The sequence below is a fragment of the Lepidochelys kempii genome, chromosome 16, assembly GCF_965140285.1.
Source record: "Lepidochelys kempii isolate rLepKem1 chromosome 16, rLepKem1.hap1, whole genome shotgun sequence".
Classification (NCBI taxonomy): domain Eukaryota; kingdom Metazoa; phylum Chordata; order Testudines; family Cheloniidae; genus Lepidochelys; species Lepidochelys kempii.
In genome coordinates, this window is record NC_136395.1 from 18,060,105 (window position 1) to 18,086,133 (window position 26,029).

A 26,029-nucleotide genomic window follows, 5' to 3' on the forward strand; every position below is an offset into this window, starting at 1 on the left:
CACTGACTGTATTAGACTAGACTAACGAAATGTTAGCTTGTAGCGCGAGTTATGGTAAAAGCGTTTGTTGCAGAAGGTTATATGAGACTGTGCTATAAACTGGTTGACCGAACAGGCTGAGCATGAACTCGCTGAGTGGGATGGGTTATGAATTAAAACCTGGAATCTCCCTTCTCTTTGGAAGGTCTGTTTTACAGATTTTTTAAAATACAGATTCCATGAGGCGCAGAAAATCTGTGAGTGGCCACTAAGGAAATAGTGGGGATAAAGAGGCAGCTATTCCAACAGTCATCAAGTATGCACAAAACTCAGGCATATTTAATCTTCTTCAGTCTGTGTATCCTGGCTCATAGTAGAAGTTTTTGGGGAGTCAGGGAGAGGGGGAATACTTCAGATTGATTGACAGTCTGACACAAGGAGATTAATAATCTATTCTGTGTCCTCCAGCTACTCCTTCACTCACATGACCATGTGAAAAAGTGCCAGCCGAGTTTGGAAGTCGATGGGATGTTTGTTTTGTTGGAAGATGTGAGGTCTCTTCCTCCCCAAGGGACTGCCCAGCTGTCAGCCTTGGACGCTTGTCATAATGCTGTGATTTGCCTTTTGTTTTCCAGCCCCGTGCTTTAATTATTAAGGAAATCTGCTCACTTTGGTCTAGACCGGAATTCTTTGCATCCAAGAACTTTTCTTATATATGGTCTCTAAAAGTGACTCTCTACCTGAAGTAAGCAGTAATTAACGAGACTGCTAGGCCTACTAGATCTTTTAGTGTATTAACATGAATGAATGCTATGTGAGAGAGGGACTTCTTTTAGAAGAGATGAGGTAAGTATTTCACCAAATATCTGACTCAAAAGAACTGCAGCAACTGTTGTTTATATAGTCTGTTTGTGGGTATCTACCCCAGTACAAGGGTGCTATAAAGAAGCAAGTAGCCGTGTTGTTGATCACAATGGAGATTTGTACTACAGTAGAGCCTTGCGGCCCCAGGCAAGAATCAGGCATCACCGTGCGGGACACTGTGTGGATGTGGATAGGGAACAACAAAAGAGAGCTCCTACCCCAGAGAATTTATCACATAGGTCTATGACAGGACACCACTGATGAATGAAAATCAAAATGGGAGCGCTTGGAGCACCAGGGGACAACAAGGTAGTAATAAAGTGAGTTCTTGCAGAAGAAGCAGTAGTCTCAACTCACCACCTGCCTTGTCGTTGGCAGCTGACAGCATTCAGTCTGCATCACGGCAGAGGTAAGTTATGGTGGGATCTGACTGGCTGAATGGCTTGGTAATGCGTTTTAAAGTTTTTTCACCTCCCATCATTGGTTCTAGCCCAGAATGTTTGTGACTGAAAAGAGGGCTCAGTGCTTTACAAATACAGTGAGATATAGTCAGTGCCCCAAGATGTTATCTCACTTGGAGAGGTACAGTGTGGATATTTAAGGGATTTTGCTGTACAGTTGAAGCTGGCATTTCCAAGAGATGGAAACCAAGGTAAAAAGAAGGTGATTGTTCCAAGTGTAGGGAGCAGCAAGCAAGACAGGATAAAGGCCTCTGTCAACAGGGGGCAGAGAGAGAGTAAAGGAAATCATTAAGGAAAAGGGAGAGTGGCAGAGTGGTGCTGATAGGACTTCTGCTGCACACCCCAGTAGAAGTAAAAGCCTGAGTGACTGTGACAGAGAACTATTTTGTATCGATTTTAAGCCCCAATAGGAGAGAATGTGAATAGGTTGTGCTACACTGAGTATCGGAACATAACATTGTCTTGCAGAGAGAGTTTTTAGACGTTCAGAAGTCCAGACAGGATATGCCTATCTCTGTGTCAGGTATGTATAGTTGAAGCCTGTTAGCTTTGTCTTACATTTCTTTCAGCTATTCTTAGTAAGTTAGCCCCAATGTTCTTGAATAGGCATTTCATTTGTTTGTGTGCTCTGTGTGTCTCCCATTGTAAAGTTCTGATAGCTAATGAGTCAAAAGATACCCAGGGAGCGGGGGATGGAGGGGGGTGTTCATCTCATGTGTATAGCATGTACTGTGTGATCTGTGCTGGCTTAAGCCATACTTGTAAGGTCAGGGAGACTCTTTGATGATTCCTATTATTATAATCTCCCAGTTTAAAAGAAAAGAAGAAAAAAAGGCCAGCCAACAGTTTAGATTGTTCAGTAGTCCCATTCTCCCCAATCCCCAGGCTTGTGGAAAGTTATCAGTGAAGGTTTGAGGCATACTCCCCAGAATAACTTCTCACAGATGGTGCTTGCAAAAATGTATTCTCAAAAAAACTAGTCTTCTAGACTTCGGTACTGTACGTTGCAGTTGCTTTTAATGTTTTGACAGTGTCATCTGATGGTCTGAAAATAAACAAGTAACTTGGTATCTATACATAATCAGATTTTGACATCACTGTGGACTGGGACTGAGAGCAGGACTTTTGTGGGGCACTGTAGCCTCACTCCAGTATCCTGATTCATGGACAGGACCGAGAAAATCCCCTGCTAGGCCTCAGTCACATTGTAATTGGAGGTGAAACTACCTTGGATTTCCTGCCTTCCTGTTGAACAGTCCCTAGTGGGAGGCATTTTCCTTCCTATCTGAGGTTATGGTACATCCCACAGCATAAATTGCACTGCTTGCACCATATTTGGGGGGAGCAGCTCTTTCATCATAGAACCACTTCTTACTGATGATGTGTATCAGTCACCTCCAGCTGTTTGCTGTCTGTTTATTCCAGGTGTTTACCAGTCTGATGATGTAACTCACTTTGGAGTAACTCCAATCAGTGCAGCATCCTGAGTTTGATAAGGGGAGCTTAATGGGCTTGACAAGATCAAAGTATTTTCATGGTAAAATGATTATAGCTTAATTTTCTGTTTCTTCCTTTTTTGTCCCTATTAAAGCAGGCCTGGAGCATTAAAATATGTATCAGCATTACACAAAAAGGAAGGAAAAACAGGGCTTCAGATATGCTTTTTCTAAATTTCTCAGTTGTTTTTTGACCTTTTAGCATTTTATATTTTTTGTGAAGCAATATGATTTGACTTCTTGATCTACTATATGAATATACTTCCCAATAGCAAGTATTTGGCCTAAGAAAGTAGGCTTAATTAGGTGTATAGATATCTTTGAATTTACCCAGTCCAAATGATTATAATAAACTGTGTTAATACTACAGACTCTGAGCATGTATGTATCTATCTTGCTGACTTGTACCAACATGCTGAGGTTACTGAATTTTTGTCAGTTGTTGAATAACGTTTTTACCTCCACATACCCTAAAGCAACCGGACCTAACTTAATGAAGTCTGGATTTTAGCCATTCTCCGATGTAATAACAGTCACAGCACATTCACGCCCCACTCGTATGTAATATCCCCTCTACACAGCGTTTAAAACCTTCCTTTCCACTAGTGTTGGTTCATTTTGTAAATAGCTCCCAGCTTGTTTCAAAATCATGTTTCTAAAAGTTTGGAGTGATTCCCAAATTACTGTTCCCCACTTGCATCTGAGAAACTCCAGCTGGCTGTAGTAGTAATGGTCAATCCATGATCATTACTGATCAGGGAAGGGGACCTGAACAAAAGATTTCTTGGAGCTTCCTGCATCACAAAAGGGAGCCAGGGAGGATGTGAGAACTGGTATTTTCTTGGAAATGTAGAACAGTTTTCTCCAGATCAAGGGCATTGCACTCCCCATCCTTGTCTTGGGCATCACCCAGCTGGAGCTCGACTCCAAGGCCTGCTCTACCCTAGAAAGGGTTTGCCAGTACAGTTTATACTAGTTCCTCAACCAAAATAAACAATACTGTCAGAAGGACTTTTTTGCTGTATAATTGCATCTATACTAGGGATTTTTGCTGGTATAAAAATGTCATGAAGAATCATACCCCTAACTGACATTATTGTACTGGCAAAAGTTTGTGGTATACTCCTGGCTTGCAACGCCCCCCTCCAAGCTGCTGCCATGTGAACGCCAGAAAGAAAGGCTTGGAACTAATTTGTGGCAGCAGGGGTGGGGTTGGGTGTATGCTGAACTAATCCATTCTACAATACGTGGTAGAAGTTTGCAGCAGCTTGAAGGTTCTCTGCTGTGCTTGGACTAGCTTGAAATTTTGGGTTGCTCTTTCTATTGAATACTAGCAGTATAATGTGCCACTTCGTACAGGGGGCCTTGAAACTCAGTTTTCATTGCGAAGACCAGCTGTCGGGAATCTTTCCCTTGAGGCAGCTGAAGGCATCACAGACACCTACAAATGTGCAAAAAGCGAAAGAAAAATGGTCCCATCTCTGCTTTGTGCGTGTCACCAGCTGCTGTCGGGGGAAACACAGCCTTGTACTCTGAACTTGTTAGGTAAAATAATGAAGAGGAAGGGTAGTTTATAATTTTTTTAAAGTAGAAGTATTTGTAATTGTAACCTCAGTATACTGTTCCCCATAATCATTGTCCTGTGTGTCGTCTTATGATTTGGGATCGTTGATGTTTTTTATTTATTAGAAAAAATTAGCAGATTTACCTTTGTTCTTAAAAAAATTAAATCAATAAATAAATCTGGCATCCAGTAGGTATTTGAGCCAAGACAAACACCTGTCAGGGATGGTCTAGATCAGTGCTTCTCAAGCTATCTGATGGGGGGACCGGCAATTTTTTTTTCCAATGTGCGCGCAGACCAGCAGCCAATGGCTTGCGGACCAGGCCACCACTCTGGTCTAGGTAATACTTTGTCCTGCTATGTGTGCACGGGACTGGACTAGATGACCGCTCGAGGTCCCTTCCAGTCCTGTGATTCTATGACTTGCAAAGCAGCAGGCAGGCTACGTGAACAGAAATGTATTGAGAGGTAGAAAAGATGTCTTCTGTCCTCACCATGCCTTTGGAAGGCAGGGAAAATGCATGTTACAGAAAAGAATGTGGGGACCCTATTGCACAAAGCTTTGGAATGAGAGTGCTCCGTATGCTCCATAAGATTTGTATTAAGGAATGACCATTTTTGCCCTCTGCCCATGTACATGAGGACCACAGATGTCAAGAAATGAAATAAACGAGAAACTCATAATGGGTGCAAAAAACAGATGGCTTTTATCTGCAAGATTGAACCTATTTTTTCCTTGTATCTTTTTTTCTCTTCTCCTCCAGAAGCCCTTCAGAGGCCAGTAGTATCCGATTTTGAGCCCCAGGGTCTGAGTGAAGCAGCCCGTTGGAACTCCAAGGAAAACCTCCTGTCTGGTCCTAGTGAAAATGATCCCAATCTTTTTGTTGCACTATATGATTTTGTGGCGAGTGGGGACAACACTCTCAGCATAACTAAAGGTAAGAGATCTCCAGGGGGTGCTTTAGAGCATCTGTGACAAGGAACAAGAAAATGAAGTCAGTCAGGAATATCTGAGTTCATAATTCCTATGAAACACATCAGTGTAACCATTGTAGTGGAAATTGTCCTAAAACAAATGAAGGCACAAGGAAAGAGCCTTTTAAATGGGGTAGTCTGCTTAAAGTTTGGATTGGGGGAAGAAAATTATATACTAAAATTAAGCCCTTCAATGGAAGCCAGGATTTAAAGCTGAATTAAACCTTAACTGTACTTTTAAAGTACTTTTTAGAGTATGGTCTGTAGCTTTATAACTGTTTCATTAAAATGCAGCTCTTCTCTAAAAAGTGACTATATAAAAATATCCCCTTCTCACTCAGAGGTTCTATACCATGTGTGTACTTGAAACCACATCTGCTTGCCTTACTAATCAATAAGTTTTTACTCCTTTTTCTCCCACCTGTTAGCCCTGCAGAGCCTATGTAGCTCAGGTAGAGTTTGCTGGATTCTATTCTGGTTCATGCATTAGCAAGAGAGTTGTTAACTTTAGGCCTTTAAATATACCAAGGCATTTAAGCACATATGTAACTTTAAACATGTGGGTAGTCCCATTGGCTTTGATGAATATACTTGTGTTTAAAGGCACGCACATGCCTAAGTTCTCTGCTGAATTAGTGCATATGTTCTGATTGCAGAACTTTGGATGGCGATGTGTGAGCCAGAAGGCACGTAGCTTTACTCTCAGATCCCAGGTTTGCCATGTCTAATTATATTTTGTTTTTATGTGAAGGTGAAAAGCTCCGTGTCTTGGGCTACAATCATAACGGGGAATGGTGTGAGGCCCAAACAAAGAATGGGCAGGGCTGGGTACCAAGTAACTACATCACCCCAGTGAATAGTTTGGAGAAACATTCCTGGTACCATGGACCAGTATCGCGCAATGCCGCTGAGTACCTGCTGAGCAGTGGAATCAATGGCAGCTTTCTGGTGCGAGAGAGTGAGAGCAGCCCAGGACAGAGGTCTATATCACTGAGATACGAGGGAAGGGTGTACCACTACAGGATAAACACTGCATCTGATGGAAAGGTAGGAGTTAAACCTCGCAAATTGCAAAGGAAAAATCATTCTGTCCACTTCAACTACTTGATGTAGAAAGGGCCCAGTATAGCTCCCACTGAAATCAACTGAGGGTTTGCCATTGACTTCAGCAGGAGTAGAATCAGGTCCTAGATACAGACCTACAACATCTAAACAAAGAGCACTTCAGATGATGATATAACTATTTGTCAGCAGAGCTTTGGGAAAACGTGTCTCCTTTTAACAAGCCCCTAACAGGTGTTGGTATGTCTCAGTCGTGAAAACCTTGGGCCAGATTAATCCTGATGTAACTCCATTAATGTCTTCAGTGGAGTTATATCAGGAATGAATTTTGCCCCAGAGGTTCAAGTAGCATAGTTTGGGCTTAAAATGACACTATCAAGTTAAAAGTCATGTCTTTTAAAAATAGTCTCTTTATCTGTGTTACTAACAACACTTCAGGTTATTGGAACCAAAATAATTGTAAAGCTATCATGTTCTATCATTACAGAAACAAGGTGGGCGAGGCAGTATCTTTTATTGGACCAACTTCTGTTGTCAAGACAGACAAACTTTCAAGCTTACACAGAGCTCTTCTTTGGGTCTGGAAATCCCAGTTAAATGACGCTTTTAAACAAACTGGGAATCCCAGACCTGAAGAAGAGCTCTTTGTAAGTTCAAAAGCTTGTCTCTCTCACCAACAAAAGTTGTTCTGATAACCCACCGTGTCTTTCTGATATTCCAGGTCCAATACAGCTACAACACCACTAGATGTGCTATCATTGTTTGTTGCTTTTTGCCTTCTGTTCTTCATTTCATCTTGGATAATGAAAGGAAGGTTTAGCACTGTAGTTTCACTTTTGTATTGGCCAGTTTCTTGTCTCATTCACTTTCAGGTTTTTGTGCACTAGCAAGTGCTACTGTAATCAGCTTGTGAATGCTGCAGGGAAACGTTTGTTTTAAAGTGTTATTTTCCTTAGGGTTTTTGTTTGACTTTCATCAGAACATTGGGGTTTGGAAAATGTTGTTTTTAATTAATCTAAATTTTAAGCCCTATTGGATTGTGCAGTGTTTCTTTAAATCTAGTCTAAATTGGACGTTGCAGTACGGCTCGGGGGGCATGGCTATTGCTGTTCTCCATGAGGCCCTTTCTGCCAACATCTAGTAATTTAAAGATCCCTTGCCATTTAAAAATACATACATTTTAAAAAATCAGCCACAAGGGGTTCCATGGTCCTGGTCCAGGCCAGCGTTCCTTTGCCCAGTAAGGGCCTGTTCCCATTGACATCAATGGCAAAACTCTCTGATTTCACTGGTGCAGGATCAGGTCAGTAAAACCTGATGTACTTAATGGCTTCTCTATTTGTCTAACTCATCACTGTGTAAAACCATTTAAGACACTTCAAGTATGGAAGAAGCTTATAGAAAAGCAAATGTTCTGTAATGAAAATGCTTCTTAGCTGCTTTAATTAAAAGCTTTGTAATTAGGGTAATGTTGTAAGGTTTGTCAAGGCAATGTATAGGTACTGTGATCTCTTCCTTTTCCCCCTGCTCTTCTCTCATTCAGGATGCAGCCAGGCTCCACATGGTTGAAATTAGCAAAGTGAAATGGTCTGTGTTATGTACTTAGAGTTTATCTATATAACACTGTTTGTGGCAAGCTGGGGTTTCAATCCATTTCAGATTAGCCTGCTGCCAGCTATGTGTCCATGTGGATCTGTGCTGCCGCTGTAGCGCTCTTCGTTCTACCACGCTTTGAAATGGGAGTGGATTAAAGCATACTAGGAACTTTTTTATTGCATGGCAGGCTCGTGCGAGGTAGATTTATGTCCCAGCTTGCCACGAACTAAGGATATGTCTACACTGCATTGTAAGCCTGGGTCTGTGGAAACGGGCTTATAAACTCAGTGTTTCCAAGCCCGCACTTGAGCGTCCACACTGCATTTTAAACCTGGGTTATAGTTGCTGGACCTGGGTGTCTCAGCCCTGCTAATGTGTCCATACTGCACTTCTCAGACCTTCTGATTCAGGTCTGCGGCTTGAATTGTGTCCACACTGCAAAATGACCGGGCTTGGACCAGAATCACAGAGGGACTCGGGCTCTGATCCTCCCACTTTCCATAGTGTCCTAGAATCTGGGTCCTTCATGCTCGTATTTGGACAGAAGCGGGGCTTGGGCTCCAACCTGAGTCTGAGCCTGCAGTTAGTATGCAGTATAGACGTACCCTAAATGTTCATATAGACAAGCCCGCTTAAGAAAGTTAAAGGATGGTCGGGAATATTATACTTTCTCTGTGTCTAGAAGTTTAATGTTGCTTCTTTCCAAATTGGTATTGGGGATGTGTGTTGCTTGCTTATGAAGATGTTGAGCCAGATCCTCATATGTTGTAAATGAGCATAGCTCCATGACCAATTAACTGCAAGATGTCGTGCCACGTGATCCCCATTGTAGCATTTTAAGGATTTGGTACTTGGAAGCTTGCATCCTGGCAGTGCTGTTTATCCCAGGAAACAATCAAGCAGAGCTCAGGTGATCAGCTTACAACTATACTACGCAGGTTAATGGTTTCTTTTCCCCAGAGTTGTTCTAATCAACATTGTTGAGAATAGGCACAGACAAGCAGAATTCATTAAAACAAACCTGTAGCTGAGAGTCACATGAAATCCAAAAGCTATGGCGGGGGAGGGGAGACGGTAATGTGGTCTCTACCAGGGACAGAGCTGATGTCCAAGTCCTTACCAAGTGAAATACTGGACTGGCCAGGCCAGACGCTTGCATTCTGAACTGCTGGGTATCAAACTGTATTAACTGCTCTGCAGTAAATCATCCCTCTCCTAAAGAAAAAGCATATGGCAAAGCCCTTCCCCTCAGCTCTCTGGGCATCTGGGGCCTTCTCAGCTTGCTGTATCATTAGTCAGCCCATCTGAGTAATTTAATACTGCAAGCGCCACAGTTAGGATGAATGGCGGTGGTGGGATCATATCCTGTGACTGAGTGAACACAGTGTCAGGGGAAGGAGGTATTACAAAAATGTGCGGAACAACTGCTGCTTGGCATACAAATGTGCCTTGCATAGCACAGCTTTTATTCATCTTTTTTCCAAAGGAAAATAGAAGGGTATAGGAAAGGGTCAGATAGAGATGACTACTTTTTAATTTTAGCACCATTTAAATCAAACCCACTGGTGTTCAACAGCTTAGAAAATAAGATCTTCAAGAAGTTTTCTCTCTACTTTCCACTTCACTGGCTCATCTTCACCCAGACCACATCTTCTTTACTTTAAGGAAGGTATTAAAAGTGTTCTTTCTTGGCTGGTTGGCCCAGGGCAGCCAGGTTCAGGGTAAGCTCCTTCCGTACTCCAGAGAGTTTGATTTTCCTAGTTTGGATGCACTTGAAGCCAAGTCTTCCTATTCAATAACCAAATCAAACAAACAGCATTGTGGAGCTGGCTTTAAAATCTTGTCATTCTCAGCATATAGGGTCACAGGACTGTGCATCTTATATGGTTCTCTCTGTTTCCTCTTGGACTTCCCGTGAGTGACCTTGATGGAAACCCATCACTGAAACCCTGATGCTTTTATCATGACTACCTGTGCACTTTTCCTTTTGCGGTGATGTTTATATATTTTAATTTTGGTTTTGCAGTTGTGGATGATGAAATCTGTTGAGGTTAAGTATGCATCAGAAAGCAGGGGGGGTCAGCCCTGGAATCCATTGAGACCTTCCTGGGAGTGGGTGAATGTTAAAAAGCCATAGCAGAGAAGGGAATGCAGTTTGGTGACACAAGCTGCAGAAGGGCAGCTAATCTGTGCAGGCAGAACAGACAGGAGACCTTTGAAGCGGGGCCAGCATCACAGGTTTTCTGAGGATCTACAAGAATTGTCCGGGCAACGTATCAGCAGTGCAGCCAGCAAACAATTTATATGAACGTTCCATGTGACCCTACACATTGCAGAAGCCTAAAATCCATTATGTCTATACAAGGACTGCTGTCAGCAGCAACGGAGGGTCCCTGGTGCAATTTCTTTGACAAACAGGTTGGGTGAATATTTGGGGAAAGAGGTCTGAGGAAGAGAGAGGTAGCTGTGAATATTTGGTCAGAATGTTTATGTGGCTTATTGCATAGCATAGCCATTCGTAGCTGCTGTTTGTTTCATTTTCTTCTGATGCATGCCACAAATTCCAGATGTAGATTTGAACACATCAGCATAATTCTGGTTTCCATTAGTGCTGATGGGAAGTAAGGCGTTCAGGATTGAATTTGGGATTTGAGCATCAAGAGGATAGAAAAGCCCCGTCTACAGAAAAGTTGTACTGTGAAGTTTTTGTTTGGGATCCATTCATGAATAGTAAATTTTGTGCATGCAAAAATGTGAGGAAGTGTGGTCTTGGGATCTGAGGTGAGGACAGAGGAATCTGAAGATCTATTTCCTGCTTTGCTGTGGACTCTCTGTGTGACCTTTGGGAAGTCATTTTAACTTCTGTGTATCACTTTCCTCATCTGGATGTAAAGAAACACTGTACGATCCAATTTGGCCTAAAATTTAGATTAATTAAAAACAATATTTTCCAAAACCCAATTCCAATAGAAAGGTAAAATGGGCCTATTATCTGCCACACAGGAACATTGTGCAGTTCAAATCCTATATATGAAGTGCTTTGAGACTGTAAAATGAGAACCAACATATAAGACCAAGATCACCGTTTTTTAATGCAAAGGGATATCAGCACACTGTATGCCAAAGGGATCTTGAACTATCGTCTAAGTACATTCTTTGTTGCACCCATCAATGTGGTATCTGAACGGTTAGTATCAGAGAAGTTGCTTTCATACAGATACTATCTGCTTAAACCAGTGGTTGTAGTAGCTTGGAATAGTTGATCAAGGAGTCCTAGTCCAACTAGGCTGCTCCACTGACAGCTAGCTGCTTCTTGCTGTGCTGCATTGCATCATTTATGTTGGTTCATTTTTCTGTGTGTGGGCCAAAAGTGCTTTCACCTCGTCGATTATGAAGGTTTTTTCACACTTCACTGAAGAATGTTGTCTTGACTTTTGTAGGGGGTTAGAAAATGTCCCCTTTTTGAGCCAACTCTGCCTCCTATAGATACAAACTTCCTGCATGAGCCTTACCAATGGCAAAGGCAGCTAAAGAAAAGGAAGAATAAGGGAATGTAGATCTCCACAGTTCATTGTGCAAAACTCCCCAGCTCAGAATGTCTATATGCATCCATTAGTCATTGCGTTATCCCCTGAACGGTTAATTTTGTGGCTTCAGTTCAAGTGGTTTTATAGAAAGACTAGCAGTTGGGCATGCATGTATGCCTCTCTTCCAGTAGCTCAAAGGATATTTTCCTCAGAGGAAATGCCATTTTAGACAAGGATTATGGCCCCGTATCAGTGGAGGAAGGTGTCCCTACAGCACAGTTATTTTCTAGGCTCCAAATTTTGCATAGATGTTACATTTCCCAGAAACTTTACAGAGGACAAGACTCCTGGAATTCTTGTTTAGCCTGAAAGATAATAGATACAAAGGGCTGCAACAGCATAACGTATTTGTGACTCATCCTGTGGTACAGAGACAGACAGACAGAACATGGGGCCATCGCTGCAGATTACACATTTCAGTTTTGCCCTCTGGGTTATGCTGTGTCTGGTTGAGCTTTTACCTTTTTTGCATTGTTTCAGATAAGTCCCTGGAGCACTGGAAGCTTCTGCCCATTGTGACTAACCTTAAGGGTTACTATATGTATTTAACCATTTGGCTGACCCGTTTGTGTGTTTCATGAGATTTTGGGGCGGGGGGCCAGGGGTTGGAGGAATGCTTCTCTTGCACTACAAGGCTTCCTCATTTTATGCAACTGGTGTCTGGTTTCCCTTCTCCTTATTCCCTATCTCTTCCCTCTCACACCTTTTTCTAACTCATTCAGACAGACATTCTGTCATTTCCAGTCCCCAGCCCTCCCTTGCTTGGGTGCACTGAACCAAACACAGATCCAGAAAGCCAGAGCCCGCACAGTGCGATTGGCAGGGCTTAAACTAGAGACTATGCTACGCCTCACTTTCCCCATCTGATTCTCTTCAGCTTCCCTGCTGCAGATGCATCTCCCTTGTTTGATAGGCACACTACTGCTCCTCCTTCGGCTTTGAATTGGCTCCATGACAAGGCTACATCCTTCAATCGAAAAGAGGAACTCTGCCACCTTCAGCCTGTTGCTTCCAGCGCAGACCAATATGCTGGTGCAGTGAAATGTTCCCCCTCTCTACTTTGGGGATTATCGGCATCCTTTTCCCATGTTACCAGCTTCTATGAGCCCAAGGAGTATAGAGTTGGGTTGGAATTTGAACACTGGGAATGCAGTGTGTTACTCTTGAGTCACTTGCCCAGCATTATTAAGGGATTTTTAGTTTCAGAATGCATCAGGCTTGCTAAATGTGTAAGAGACCTAGAGAAAGGCATGTGCAGCATACTGTTAGTGTTCCACAGAAGGCTCACGTTCAGTGGCAATGATCTTACATCCGTGTAGCATCTCTCATCCAGACAAATCTGAAAGTGTGTTGTTGCTCTGCAGTGATCACTGGATTGGAACAGCCCAGCTATTTAATGCCACACAGCAGCACTACACAATCTCATAGCACAAGAGTGAAGAGGCATATGGTGTCCTACTGAAACTTCAAAGGGAATTTAGGCAGGTAGAATGTCATTACCCAAGTAGAAATTTGGTCAGGACATTGGGGCTAACAATTCCACTTCTCTGAAAAGCGAATGGGATCTTAAATGACCACAAGTGGCCAGGGCCTCCTTTGAAAGAGAGCACTTCCAACAGCAACAGGGTGATCCGCAACACGATTCAAGGCCACTGGATCCATACTGACTCAGAGGAAAGACTGTTGCCTGCTCAGTCATCTGCATCAGAGGTTTTCCCATCCGAGCGTTGGTCATTCTCAACTCTGCTTAGCTTGGGAGATCTAACCAGATGGCAGCTGGAGGTGGTGTGTCTGCCGGCCTACTGTAAGCAACAGTAAAACAAAAACAAACTATAATATCAGGAAAGCAAAATATAATGTGTCTGCATGTTAAAGCCGTTTTATCAATACCCTATTTGTGTTGTGTGAATGAACCCACCCTCTCTCTCTCGTGGTTGCTTTTCAGCTGTATGTCTCCTCAGAGAGCCGCTTCAACACTTTGGCAGAGTTGGTCCATCACCACTCGACTGTAGCAGATGGGCTCATCACCACTTTACACTACCCAGCACCCAAGCGCAACAAGCCCACTATCTACGGAGTGTCTCCAAACTATGACAAGTGGGAGATTGAGAGAACTGACATCACCATGAAGCACAAACTTGGAGGGGGCCAGTATGGAGAGGTATATGAAGGAGTCTGGAAGAAATATAACCTTACAGTGGCTGTGAAGACCTTAAAGGTAGGAACTAAAGCTTCTATTCATAGCCTTCCAGTTGGAACGCAAGTTTTATGCTACCCCTTCTTAAGCCTGGCTATTGGATAGTGGTCTCTGTCTGTCTTCCTCCGTCAGGGTCAGATAATGCAAATTGTTGGAAATCCTTCCTGTACTTACATCTGGTCTAGAACATCTGTGGCTGTTAGTTAAGTGCATTTGTCTGCCTCTTCTAATTATTTTATGTTTATATGAGAGTTGGACCGTTTGTACTGTTAGAGCCCTACAGATCTGTGGATATCCACAGACTAGATTTTGTATCTGCACAGGGCTCTATGTATTGTTTTCCAAGGCTCCATCTACACAACAATTACAACCAAGTCAGGGAAGCTGCTTACAATGTTGTTCTGACTTGTAATATAGGCAGGACTTTATTGTGTCCAGTAACCAGGCTAAAGCCTGGGATATGTGTGTTTCTCACATTTTTGGGAAGGAGAGCTGCAAAGGTGAGGTGTCACATAACTGACACAAATTGATAAAGGTTACTGTGGGATGTGAAACAGGCAATGTAATTTAGAGATCATGCTTCACTGGTACTTCAGATACCTTAATTGTTCTAGTCACATCATGTGCCTTTCCCAAAAGACGAGCTCCTTGTGCACCTAGAAAATAGGCATTTCAGTAGCTGTTCACTGTTAAAAGATTTAGGATGAGGGGAAGGAACTTTCTGGATTAAGTATCTACAACCAAAATAGATTAGACTCTTAGTGGCTTGGACTGGAAGTCAGAGAATCAGGTTCTATTCCTGCCTCTGCTGCTTAGTCTCTCTATGCCTTGGTTTCCCATCTGTGAAATGGGGATAATACTTACCTAGCTCACAGAGGCATTGAGGTTTGATTTTGTAAACCAAAAAAAAAAGCTCATTGAGATCCCATAGTGCCTTCCATCCACATAGCGTAAACTCTGACTATTAGGAATTCAAACGCAAGCTTCAGACCATGCCATCATTGCTGGAGTTGCAGTGTAGTGTACTGGTACGGAAACAATAACAAATGAAAGCTTTCATGTTGGAAATCATGAAATGGAGAGGAATGTATATATGCTTTATGTCTGTGAATAAAAATGCGTCCTGGACCTGGGGAAAGTGATCTCTCTATTTTTTTTAACCCCTTGAATTCTGACTACCAGAATATTCCTGGGTTGTTATGGTTTCAGAAGATGATCATTTGGGCACTTAACTGTTTTTATAACACTCTGTTTGTTATTAAGTGTTACTGTTCCCCACTTGGTTTCATCCAAAGAAAAATAACACTTCAAGTCCCCTTTCCTCTTTATTCTATGGAGAGAGTGACACCTAGTGTTAAAGTGTGATTATATCTCGTTTGCAGAGGAGAATGCTGGGAAGAACTCTTCCTTGATCCCCATAGTGTTGCTAGAATAGGGATTTGACAAGCAGAATGAAATGTCTATTTAAAGGAATAATGAGAGACCAGTTGTTTTCCTGAAACACTGAGTTTATTGTAGCCATCTGCAATCTTGCTGGTGATGTGGTATTTGAGGGTTAAGGGGCATTTCAAAGATGTTTTTCCCCCCTTACCTCAAATAATTTTGCATTCCTTTCTTGTTTGCTTTGATGAAAACCTCTAGCAGCAAAGGCACAGTGTATTATTCCATAAAATCTCCGTGTTTGTGCGTCAGAAAAAGCTACCTTGATAAGGACCGTGACTGTTTCAGATACTCCAAGTAAATATTTTATGACTGAAAATGGTTCATAATGTAATCCAGAGCAATACTCTCCCATGGGAAATATTCGAATACCCTAAAAGAGACTGAAGAAGCACTGTAATCTGAAATTATGCACACTAAACCATACTTAAAAGCAAATTCATAATTCACCTTCTTTTAAATCCATCAGTCTACTGTCTGACCGATGGGATTATGCCTATCTTCAAAGTTTCAGGGAATATTGTAATACCTCACATTTATATTCCAACGCCAGCAGGAGGAGCCACGTGTTCAATGGCTTCTTTAGGGAAGCCCAAAGCACTCGTTTTATTGTCCTTTAAAAGACTATTTTCCAAAGCTCTCTTGCTTTTCCTTGTCTCCCTCGATGCCCCAGATCTGCATATTAGAAATAATAATGAAAAGAAAAACTAGGGGAAAAATGTCCTTGGTTCTTCTGATATCCTTTGTGCTTGATGAATTATTTTCCTTGCATCTCACTGCAGCCCGTTTGTGACCCAGCCTCCTTTAAACTGGTTAGGAGTAGCTCTGAGCCTGCTGAACCAAGTACCACATATACTCGATCATAAGACGGTTTGTTTATAAACCGACCCCCCCCCACACACACACCCCAAGATGGATAAGTAAAAATGGAAAATTTCTACGACCCATTCATAAGTCGACCCTATAATTCAGGGGTCAGCAAACTTTGGATCCCGGGCCATCAGGATAAGCTGCTGGCGGGCCAAGATGGTTTGTTTGCCTCGAGTGTCCACAGGCATGGAGGTAAACCTAAGTAAACAAACTGTCCCAGTGTGCCAGCTGCTTACCCAGACAGGCCAGGACAGCAACCGGTGGGGAAATTTTTTGGGGAGAGAGAAGCTGGGGGTCAGGGGAGTAACCCCTGTGACCATGACCCCACCCCTAGCCCGGGACCCCCACACTCTCTCCCCATCCCATCCCTTCCCACCTTATCTGGGGAGGGCCAGGGGAGGATGTCTCTGGCCTGGCTGGAGCTGCTCTGACAGGCTGGGCGGCACGGCCACGGCCTGCTCTGGGGGGTGGGGCTGAGCAGCACGGCTGCGGCTTGCCAGCCCCAGAGCTGCAGCTGCTTCGGAGGCTGTGGGGAGCGCAGCATGGCCTGAAGCAGAGAGACTCTGGCTCTGCTGGCTGTGCTGCCTCTCCTTGCCCCCTCTGTTGTGGGGAGGGGCTGTGTCCCACCTTTCCTGCTCTATACCCATTGATAAGCCGACCCCCTTCACTAGTACTTCCCTTTTTTACTAAAAAAAAAAAAAAATGGGCTTATGAACGAGTATATACGGTAGTTTATACAGAGAGAAAACAAGGGCCCAAAGTGACGTGTTCTGTGCTTCTATCACATATAATTGCATGGTGCTAGATAATCTGTTAGTGCTTGTGCATTTCTCACTAGCATATTCCACTGGAAAATCAAGGTATCCTAGCCAGAATGTCCTGTGTATTGAGTATTTTAAGACCCCAAAATAACAGAAGCTAGTATTGTTTGGGGTTGAAAGAATACTCACTAGTGAGCTGGCTATTCCAGTTTGGAATCAGTTTTAAAGCAATGAGAGGAATGTCATATCCTTTCAAAGAGCACTAACTCACTTCCTAGGTTTAGTTCTTACAGAGCAGCCTCTCAGTAACTGGACTGATGGTGAGCATTGCTATTGATCAAAAAGTGTTCTGTTTGTAATATAAGGTTATAGTTTTGATGCCATATGCTAACTAAAAACAAGAAATTTCAGTGTTAAGGCTGAGACACTTTCCTTATTTCATGTACTTGGGTATAGGAATGTCACACACAGATCTGAGATAACAGAAACACAATGTTATTGGTGGAGGATAGCTCAGGGAATGGATTGGCAATTGGAGACAAAGCTTTCTAACTTCTAGGCCATTAGTTTGAATCCAGCCTGTTGCTGATCGTGACTAAAAATTATTGTCATGTGAGGGCACTTTCATGGCCCATTGTAAAGTGAGCTGATCATCTCAGTCCTTTTCATAGTGCAGAGATATCTAGTTTACATCTATCACAACTGACCTAATGAAATCCTTGTTCATTTCCTTAGCAGAGAGGCCAGTGATTTGAACTGGTCATGCAACCTTAGGCTACCCTGATACCTCTGGAGGTGATCTCTTTAGGTCAGGGTTGAGATATATTACTGTGTCGTGCTGCTGACGCTGCTGTACCAGATCTGTGGTGTGATATAATTGAAATTGGATAAATCTGGTACCTTTCATGAACACTAGATTCTCAAACAAATAATTGTTACAGTAATTCTCTGTTTGTTTCTTTTCTGTTACCGCTTTCTTTGAGGGATAAGAGATTTAACACAAAGGAAAAACTGCCATCTTCTGTACAGAATGATCCTGGTGGAGTTTACATATCCAACATTAGATAAACAAGTATTTAGGATCATTCTGAAACTCTGATTAACCCAATTTCGTTTGCCAAAGGAAATGGTTTAAATTTCTGTTCCCAAGAACGTCACAGCTGTGTAATATTGACAGTGTCAGGAAACTACAGCTGCCAATTAAACAGTACCAATTCATAAAGGAACAGTAAATGATGGAGTGAAACTGTTTTAATAGAACTATCAGTGCTAACAACGAAATAGAGTACCAGCTAGGTCTACAGCATTAGCCATACCCATGTTATCAGCCTTACCAGCAGCAGCAAATCCCTTGCAATCCCTCTTTAAAACACTTCTTCTATGAAGCCTATCAGCATTAATCCACCAGTGAAAGAAACATTGATATAGAAAGAATAGTTGTATTTACAAGTATATTTTTGAACCACTTCGAAATGACCTTTTGGCCTTCCAGTGCACATTCGTTTTGGAATATATATTCCTTCAAATAAAGACAGTATCTTCCTTGTTTTGTGTAATTGCGAGCAACTTAATGACACTCAACAAATAATATGCAGCAACATCTAGCCAGAACATTTACATCACAGATTAGACTCTAAAAGCCAGGAACAAATTCATAAGCCATAAAACCTGCACTTTTCAGTTGTGAAGCAGCCACCGTCAGTTGTCACTGACCCAATCAACAGAGACGACTCTGAGTCCTTGAAATGGTGGTTCGTAATGGATTCAGGTAGCCTCAGGCATCTGCATGTGTAGCATTGTGCCTTTTGTTCTCATCTGTCTTCTTGCCTCATTCACCTCTTGTCACCCTAGTACTATTTCTTGTGGCATGAGCAAGTGCCGTCAGTCTTTTTCTAAAGATGGGAACTCTAAATGGGCTTCTCTAAGCAGATAATCTCCCTGCAGGAGAGGGGCCTACCACAAAAGGGGAAATAGTTATTTTGTGCCAAAAGAGGCTGATGGTATAAGAATGACAGTAGATCAGTTAAACAGAGGATCGAGCCCCACCCAGCAGCGTGATACAACTGCAGTAAGGAACAGTAGTTTTGGGACAGTCTCAGCTTACACCTTCAGTTTGCAGTGATTCTTCAGTCCACCTGCTAAAATCTGTTTCCACCTTGTGCATATTATCCTTGCTGAAGCTTTTCTTTTTCTGTTCAGGAGGACACCATGGAGGTAGAAGAGTTCTTAAAAGAAGCCGCAGTCATGAAGGAGATCAAGCATCCTAACTTGGTGCAATTATTAGGTGAGTGATAGAAATGCCAAGCAAAGGGATTTGAATTAAACCCTTGTGCAGCGATATGGATGTTAAGGAGCAGATAAGCTGCTTACTGTACCAAGGCTTCAGATACAGACACTTATTCTCTTGCAAAATTCACAATTTGTAAAAGTAGTACTTGATTTTAATTATCTTTTCTTCCTTGCATTTAAGATACAAGAGCCTAAAGCAGGAAATATAAAACAAACTGCTATCCGGTTTTTGGGAAACAACTCTTCTCTCCCCCCCGCCCCTCCACACACTCTTATATATGTCCCAAAGGGCAGAATCTGCAGACATAAACAATGTCTCAATGTGTTCTAAAATGCTGTGTTCCACAGGGGTATGTACACGGGAACCTCCGTTCTACATCATCACAGAGTTTATGACTTATGGGAATCTGTTGGATTATCTGCGCGAGTGTAACCGGCAGGAGGTGAATGCTGTGGTGCTACTGTACATGGCGACTCAGATCTCCTCAGCCATGGAGTACCTGGAGAAGAAAAACTTCATTCACAGGTAAGAATGACACTGAGTGCTCGCCCACTTCTCAAACTCCAGAAAGCTCTTGAATTTCAGAGTGTAGCAACATGGGATCTAGGTGCATCACTTACACTAACTCCTTGATGTGTTGCATTCTGATCCGGGACACTGCACTTCAGAAGACACTGTACAAGAGGCATCTCAAGACAGCCATTCTGCCATGGTGGTCGTTCTTACCCACACATACTGTGAAGGTATCGCCATGTAAGGTGAGGTAGTTAAATTGGCCCCTCTGTCATTTAAAGGTACAGAGATTCCTAAAAATCATGGCTCTTTGTGAAATAGATCATCTCTCAGTCCTATTAAGCTAATGGTCAGCAGAATGACCTCTTCCCCAGAACTGTTGGCATTGCTATACTCATACTGGGGTTCCCAGCAAAGTCACCTTGCTGCCTTTTCATAGTGCTTTGATTTGTCCCCCTCCTTGTTTTCATCTGCTTTGGCGATTTTTTTCCATTATTGCATGAATTGCGTGTGTCTCTGTATTAAGCATCTTTGCAGTCTTAAAGTCTGGAGATGTTGACCTTTAAGTGTGCTGCAATTATGGTTAGTGCTTTGCATTCTTTGTCTGAAGAAATCACCTCCTAGCAATGTAATGAGACAGCCTGGATGGAGGCTTGAGAGTCTTTGCTGTTTTATTTAATACAACATCTTCTCCGTGGCACAGTTGTGACCTTTCCCACCCAATTAGCTGGAATATGAAATCTGTACATATGACTTCATAGAGACTTCACATGAGGATCATGTGTGAAATGCTAAAGGTTCCTTGTAAGACATATTTCCAGTGCTGCATGAGAACTGGGTTCACATGCTCCTGTCAATCAAAGTTAACATCTACTTGCAGCATCAGAGTTTTGAGCTTTCGATTTGCGCTGTTGTAAGATTGTCGTCCCCTCAACATGTAGCAAATGAACTTTACAAAATGTTTTGCAGAATCCCGTTTGTTTGCATGCTCTTGCACTTCATTTCCCATTATTGCTGATGACGCAAATATCTTCAGAAAACAGAAGTTTTCTTCCTTATAATCTGCCACCCCTGCATCCTCTTGCCCAGTTATTTCAGAGTTGTTGTCATAGTCCACATCCATGGATGCAGATGATGGGCTGTGACCTCATTGAATGAATCAAGCAGGAGTAGGAATGGGGTTGTAAAGAGGAGTTTTTATTTAGACAAACATGGTAGAAATCAGTGTTGATATGGGGATAGTCAGACCACTGCCTCACAGCTTAATGGGCCTTTGGTAAAATGTACTGTTTTTTTTTAAAGTTCTGAGTTCTGCAAGCGACTTTTTAAAGAGTAAGTATCAGAGAGAGGCAGATCTTGCTTAGATTTGAAGTAGACTCTTTGTTTAGCTTTGTAGTGAAATCAGTTTCTAACATAACCTGACAAAATCTGGTAAATTTTTACAAAATCTATTACTAGCAGATATGCTTTCATGTACGTTCACGATTTTAAACACGCAATGCACTTTGACCATATTAACATTATACATGACCTAGTGAGTTGCAGTCGGTGCATCCCTCACTAGCTGGTATATAAATAGAAGGATGATTTCAGTCAATTGTTGCCCACTGTTCTGCAAATCAGAATCGTGTGTATGAGGCATGGGGAATTGTTCCATAATCAGATTTTCCTAGATTATGATTGTCCATGTTGACCACCTTTGACCATCCAGGTCATCAGGATACAGTTTTTGTATTCTGTGTCAAAGCCCTTGCCTGCCATCTAGGTGGTGGTAGAATTGGTGTACCTAGTGAGCATATTTTCAGAATAAAGGAGTGTTGTGTCCTGAGGAATGCACTAGCTGTTTCAGAACAACTTCATTCCAGGAAATACTGTTACACCCTGACACACAACTAGCCGGTGGAATTCATTGCCACAAGATATTGAGGCCAAGAACTTAACAGAATTAAGAGAAGAATTGGACATTTACAGGGGTAATAAGAGCATACAGGTTTATGATAGTAAAGTTTTTTAAAGAGATTTGAAAGGTTGAAGGCTTGAACCAGTTGCTAACTTTTAAGAGGAAATTTTCCCTGTGGGCCAGTTATTCCTTAACTATTTATGCAGAGATTCTTGCACCTTTGTCTAAAGCAGCTAGTGCTGGCCACTGTCGGAGACCAGTACTGGACTGGATGGACCTACTGGTCTGACCTGCTGTGGCAGTTCCTATGCGTGCCCATCCACATCAGAAAGAGAGATACTGTATTTTCTGTTGCTTGCATTTTGTACAGATATTTTTTTGCTTTTTACAAATGGTATTGTATACTTATGGTAAAATAAAACTTCTTTAGTACAGTATGAAAAAGCACTACATTGGGTTGTATATTATGTGAGTTGATGTGTTTGGAAAAAATAGTTTGTGTGGTTGAGATTTAAACGTGGTAAGCATGGGAACTGTAGTGAAATTGATTTGCGAGATCCCTGAAACTGACCAATATATTTTCATTGTTTAAGTTGAGTGATATGTAAATAATAAACAGGAAAACTGGTGAGGATCTTAAACATCCTTTGTTTCAGTAATCTAAGATAAATTATAAAATGAGCACTGACACACTGGTCTTTATTTTTAAATTATTTTTATCCTGACGGTGGCAGCTTTTAATTTTTCTAAAAGGTTGTAATCTAATTTTAAAAAAAAAGTTTTGACGACAACCTTATCAAGTGGAGAGAACAAATAATCTCCCCCTTTCTACACCCTTAATACAGAAAAATGCATACAAAGTCCTGGATTTCTTCAATAATAAGCCAAGTCCTCTCTGCTGCTAAAAGTGTGATATTGTGAAGACTTTTCATGGCCTATTTTTTTCTTGTCTACTTTCTTAGGGATCTTGCTGCCAGAAACTGCCTTGTAGGGGAGAACCACTTGGTGAAGGTGGCAGATTTTGGTCTAAGCAGGCTGATGACAGGTGACACATACACTGCCCATGCTGGAGCCAAATTCCCAATCAAGTGGACTGCGCCAGAAAGTCTGGCTTACAACAAATTCTCCATTAAGTCTGATGTCTGGGGTAAGAATATACTTACATGCACATGAGATGACAGCCTTTTTCTTTCCTGGCTATAAAATCAAGACATTAAAAACTGTTTCTTCGAGAGAAAGAATGATTGGTGGCTGAACCAATCCCAAAGAGAGAGAGAATGATTGGTAGCTGAACCACTTTGGTCTGTGACCTTGTCACAGCTAATCATGTGTGGGCTGGTTCAGTGTTTGAATGGGAGACCTAAAAGGAAAACCCAGGAGCTGCACACTTTCAGTCAGTCAGGACTTCTTCTGAGGTTGCAATCCTGCAGATAGTTAAATAGACACGTAACTTCACACATGAGAGAGTAGTCCTCACATGTAAAAATTAAGCAGATGCGTGTTTGCAGGATAGGTGCCCTAGCCAGCTCTGAATCAATGCCATAGAATGGTACTTTGGGGCATTATGTTGTTGAAGGTTACTGGCTCTGTAAACTACTTTTAGGATGAGAGTCTGAGATGTTTAAACATGATCTCTGTGTGCCTAGTGATAGCTCTGAGCTCATTTTTAAAAGAATCCTTTGAATGAGATGAGAAGCAGAGAGAGAACTTGAAGACATGTTGATACTCTTGAAGAGCCTGGAATACTTTTGATAAGAACAGGATAGATAGCCTGTATGATATAGCCTAAGTCTATCCATTCTAACTCCCTAAATTCCTAGTGCACTTTGTCTGTCTGTCTTGAGGTTTTATACTGCTGCTGATCACCACAGTATCTGAGGGGCAAATTTTCAAAAGTGTCTAAGTGACCTAGGAATCCAAGACCCATTTGTATAAGTGACCATAGACATTTAGGATTCAGTGGCATGTAAGACTTTCTGAAGATTTGACCCCAAGTTCCTTCCACATAAAATCAGTTTGGCAGTAGTGAAGTGTCTAGTGGACTTCTGGCTGTTCTCCCTTTTCATCTTATGGCAAGTTCTGCTTGGAGTGGGGTTTTATTCTTAGGATGTTGAAAAGGGATTGTTGATGCTGTGAATGTTCTGGTGATGGCGACAAAGCTCTGGGTACTGTATTATTGGATAAGGTGTTGATTTTTCTTTGTGCTATCCTAAACCTGTGTGTGGTGTTGCTGTGAACAGCTGCCATGATCCATCAAGGATGCTGCTGTACTTCAGTGGTTGGGGTGACTCCTGTGTACATTGAAATGATAAAGCGCTTTGGGAGAAAAGGTATTCTAAACACGCAAGGTTATTTTTAATTAATATTGGGCCAAGTCCTGATCAGTTGGGATCTGACTCAAAATAAAGTGAGCCCTCTCCCAGTCACTCACTACAACTGCTGTGGGTGCAGGATTTTGCTAACTTTCATTCCACTGCCTGAGGACAGAATTCAAACAGAAATGCTCATGGAAGTGGCTGGTTTAAATTGCCCTTGGTTGTTTATCATGTAATATGATGTGATTTCTGTAGTTACGTAGGATTATAATTGCCTTCTCTTCAGGCTAAAAACAGAATACAATGACCGAACTAATTATGTGCAGGTTGTTGAACTGGTGCGGGGTCTGTCCTTTGTACTCTGAATCCCAGTTTAGTTGTCTAACCATGGGGCTCTCTCACATCCTCACCACAGTTCAATACAGAAAGGGCATCCCGATCATAGAAGTTATTTTTATTTGGCTGTGGTGCATTCTGTTAAACTTTCCTTGTAACCAAACTGTCTCTCATAGTTCTTGCCTAGTTGGCAGCTATCGCTGTGAATTCCATCACAATGTTGGGACCGCAGCTTTCCTTTCTGTATATCTTGATACTCCTAGAACGGGGGCAGCCCGTAAACAGTGAATCAATTGGACATGGGAATCCTAAAGAGAAAAAGGGAAAATAGAGATGAGAAGAGCAGTCAGATTTACAGCAAGACTGCAGTGTAGCAGAGAAGCAGTTTCAATTAATCCACAATGGCATCTCTTAATTGTGCCTTTAATAGGACTTGAAGGGTATCAAGACATTCAGGTTTGAGACAGCTGATACATTAAAAATTAGTCTAATTCTATCTTGTCGTATTGCAGGAGACTTGTCTGTGTTGATGAAAAAGCTCATTACATTACTTTAGTTTCTAACCTGCTGCTGAGCATGGAATTTGAGCCACCTAGAACAGGGAGCTTGTTTAAGTGCCCGGGAATTTTTGTTTTGTGCATCCACTTACAGCAAACTTGCAAGATTATTGGGGTTTTTTTTCTTTTCTTTTTTTAAAAAACAACTCTCAGGCCTTTTGATTTCTCTATTGCAGCCTTTGGCGTCCTGCTATGGGAAATCGCAACATACGGCATGTCCCCTTACCCTGGAATTGACCTGTCTCAGGTGTACGAGCTGTTGGAGAAAGACTACCGCATGGAGCGCCCTGAAGGTTGTCCTGAGAAAGTCTACGAGCTCATGAGAGCATGTGAGTCTTCTAAAAGCATATAGAGACAAATGTGAAAGCTGATGGAGCTCTGCAAAGAGGTAGTAGCACTGTACAAGGGTCTGGTTAAACACTGTGGCACAAGGAGCCTTTGTTAGTTTCCCATTGAAGATGCAGCACGTGGTTACAGTCTTAAACTCTGCTGTCCCAGGAAGATGTAAATGTTCCGAAGACATGCAGACTTGGCTTGGGGGTATTTCTTCTCTACTAGGAGTGGGAATTGTCCAGGTCTTGGGGAAGGTGTTGTTTAACTCAAGTTTCTTTGTCTCCTCTTTCCTGGGTATCTAAATAAAGAATTGGGTGTCCACGTTTGTCTAGGATGGGGAAGAGAGCCTTGTTAATTGTCTTGGGAACGACTTTTCTTAGTCCCCTTGGCCATTAGTCGTTTATGGTTGATTTTTTTTGGAGGTGTTGTGTAGGCGTAGCTCCCACTGGTGTCAGTGGGAGCTGAGGGTGCCTGGTGTCCTTAAAATCAGGTGGCTAACATCTAAATCTCAGCTTCCCTGCCTGTAAAAGGGGGCTGATGATATTAAACTAGTTTCACAGGGGTAGTGTGAGGCTTAATGAATATTTGTAAGGCTTGTTAGAAGTCCTGAGTAGAAGTATTCTTTCAGGCTGGCAGTGGAGCCCGTCTGATAGGCCCTCGTTTGCTGAAATCCACCAAGCATTTGAAACAATGTTTCAAGAATCCAGCATATCAGACGGTAAGTCCACTTGCACCATTCATCACACTGTTTCTGGGAATGGGGGCGATGGCATAAGTGCATTGTAACGTAGTTTATTGCTCTATCTGAACATCCCCACCAAGTTGCTTTGCAGTGAAGCTTTGTTTGTAAGTTGTACTTCCCAGTGTAAAAAAGATGGAGCAGGCAGATGCTTGTATTATTTTTGTTACCAACAGGCCTTCTGTCTGGCTGAA

The 26,029-nt window shown here is 42.2% G+C and overlaps 1 protein-coding gene across 4 annotated transcripts in view; it reads left to right on the top strand.

Annotated features, from left to right (window-relative positions):
• Window positions 1-26,029, top strand: part of ABL1 (ABL proto-oncogene 1, non-receptor tyrosine kinase) — a 120,022-nt gene that overhangs the window by 87,353 nt on the left and 6,640 nt on the right. For 2 of the 4 annotated variants that reach the window (XM_073314945.2, XM_073314946.2), the window contains exons 2-9: window positions 5,129-5,302; window positions 6,091-6,386; window positions 13,530-13,802; window positions 19,052-19,136; window positions 19,490-19,667; window positions 22,518-22,702; window positions 24,940-25,092; window positions 25,725-25,814. In XM_073314945.2, the coding sequence (XP_073171046.1) occupies window positions 5,129-5,302; window positions 6,091-6,386; window positions 13,530-13,802; window positions 19,052-19,136; window positions 19,490-19,667; window positions 22,518-22,702; window positions 24,940-25,092; window positions 25,725-25,814 (1,434 nt within the window). Of the gene's footprint in view, window positions 1-2,729; window positions 2,842-5,128; window positions 5,303-6,090; window positions 6,387-13,529; window positions 13,803-19,051; window positions 19,137-19,489; window positions 19,668-22,517; window positions 22,703-24,939; window positions 25,093-25,724; window positions 25,815-26,029 lie in introns of all 4 variants that reach the window. The other 2 variants (XM_073314947.2, XM_073314948.2) reach the window with 2 other exon arrangements.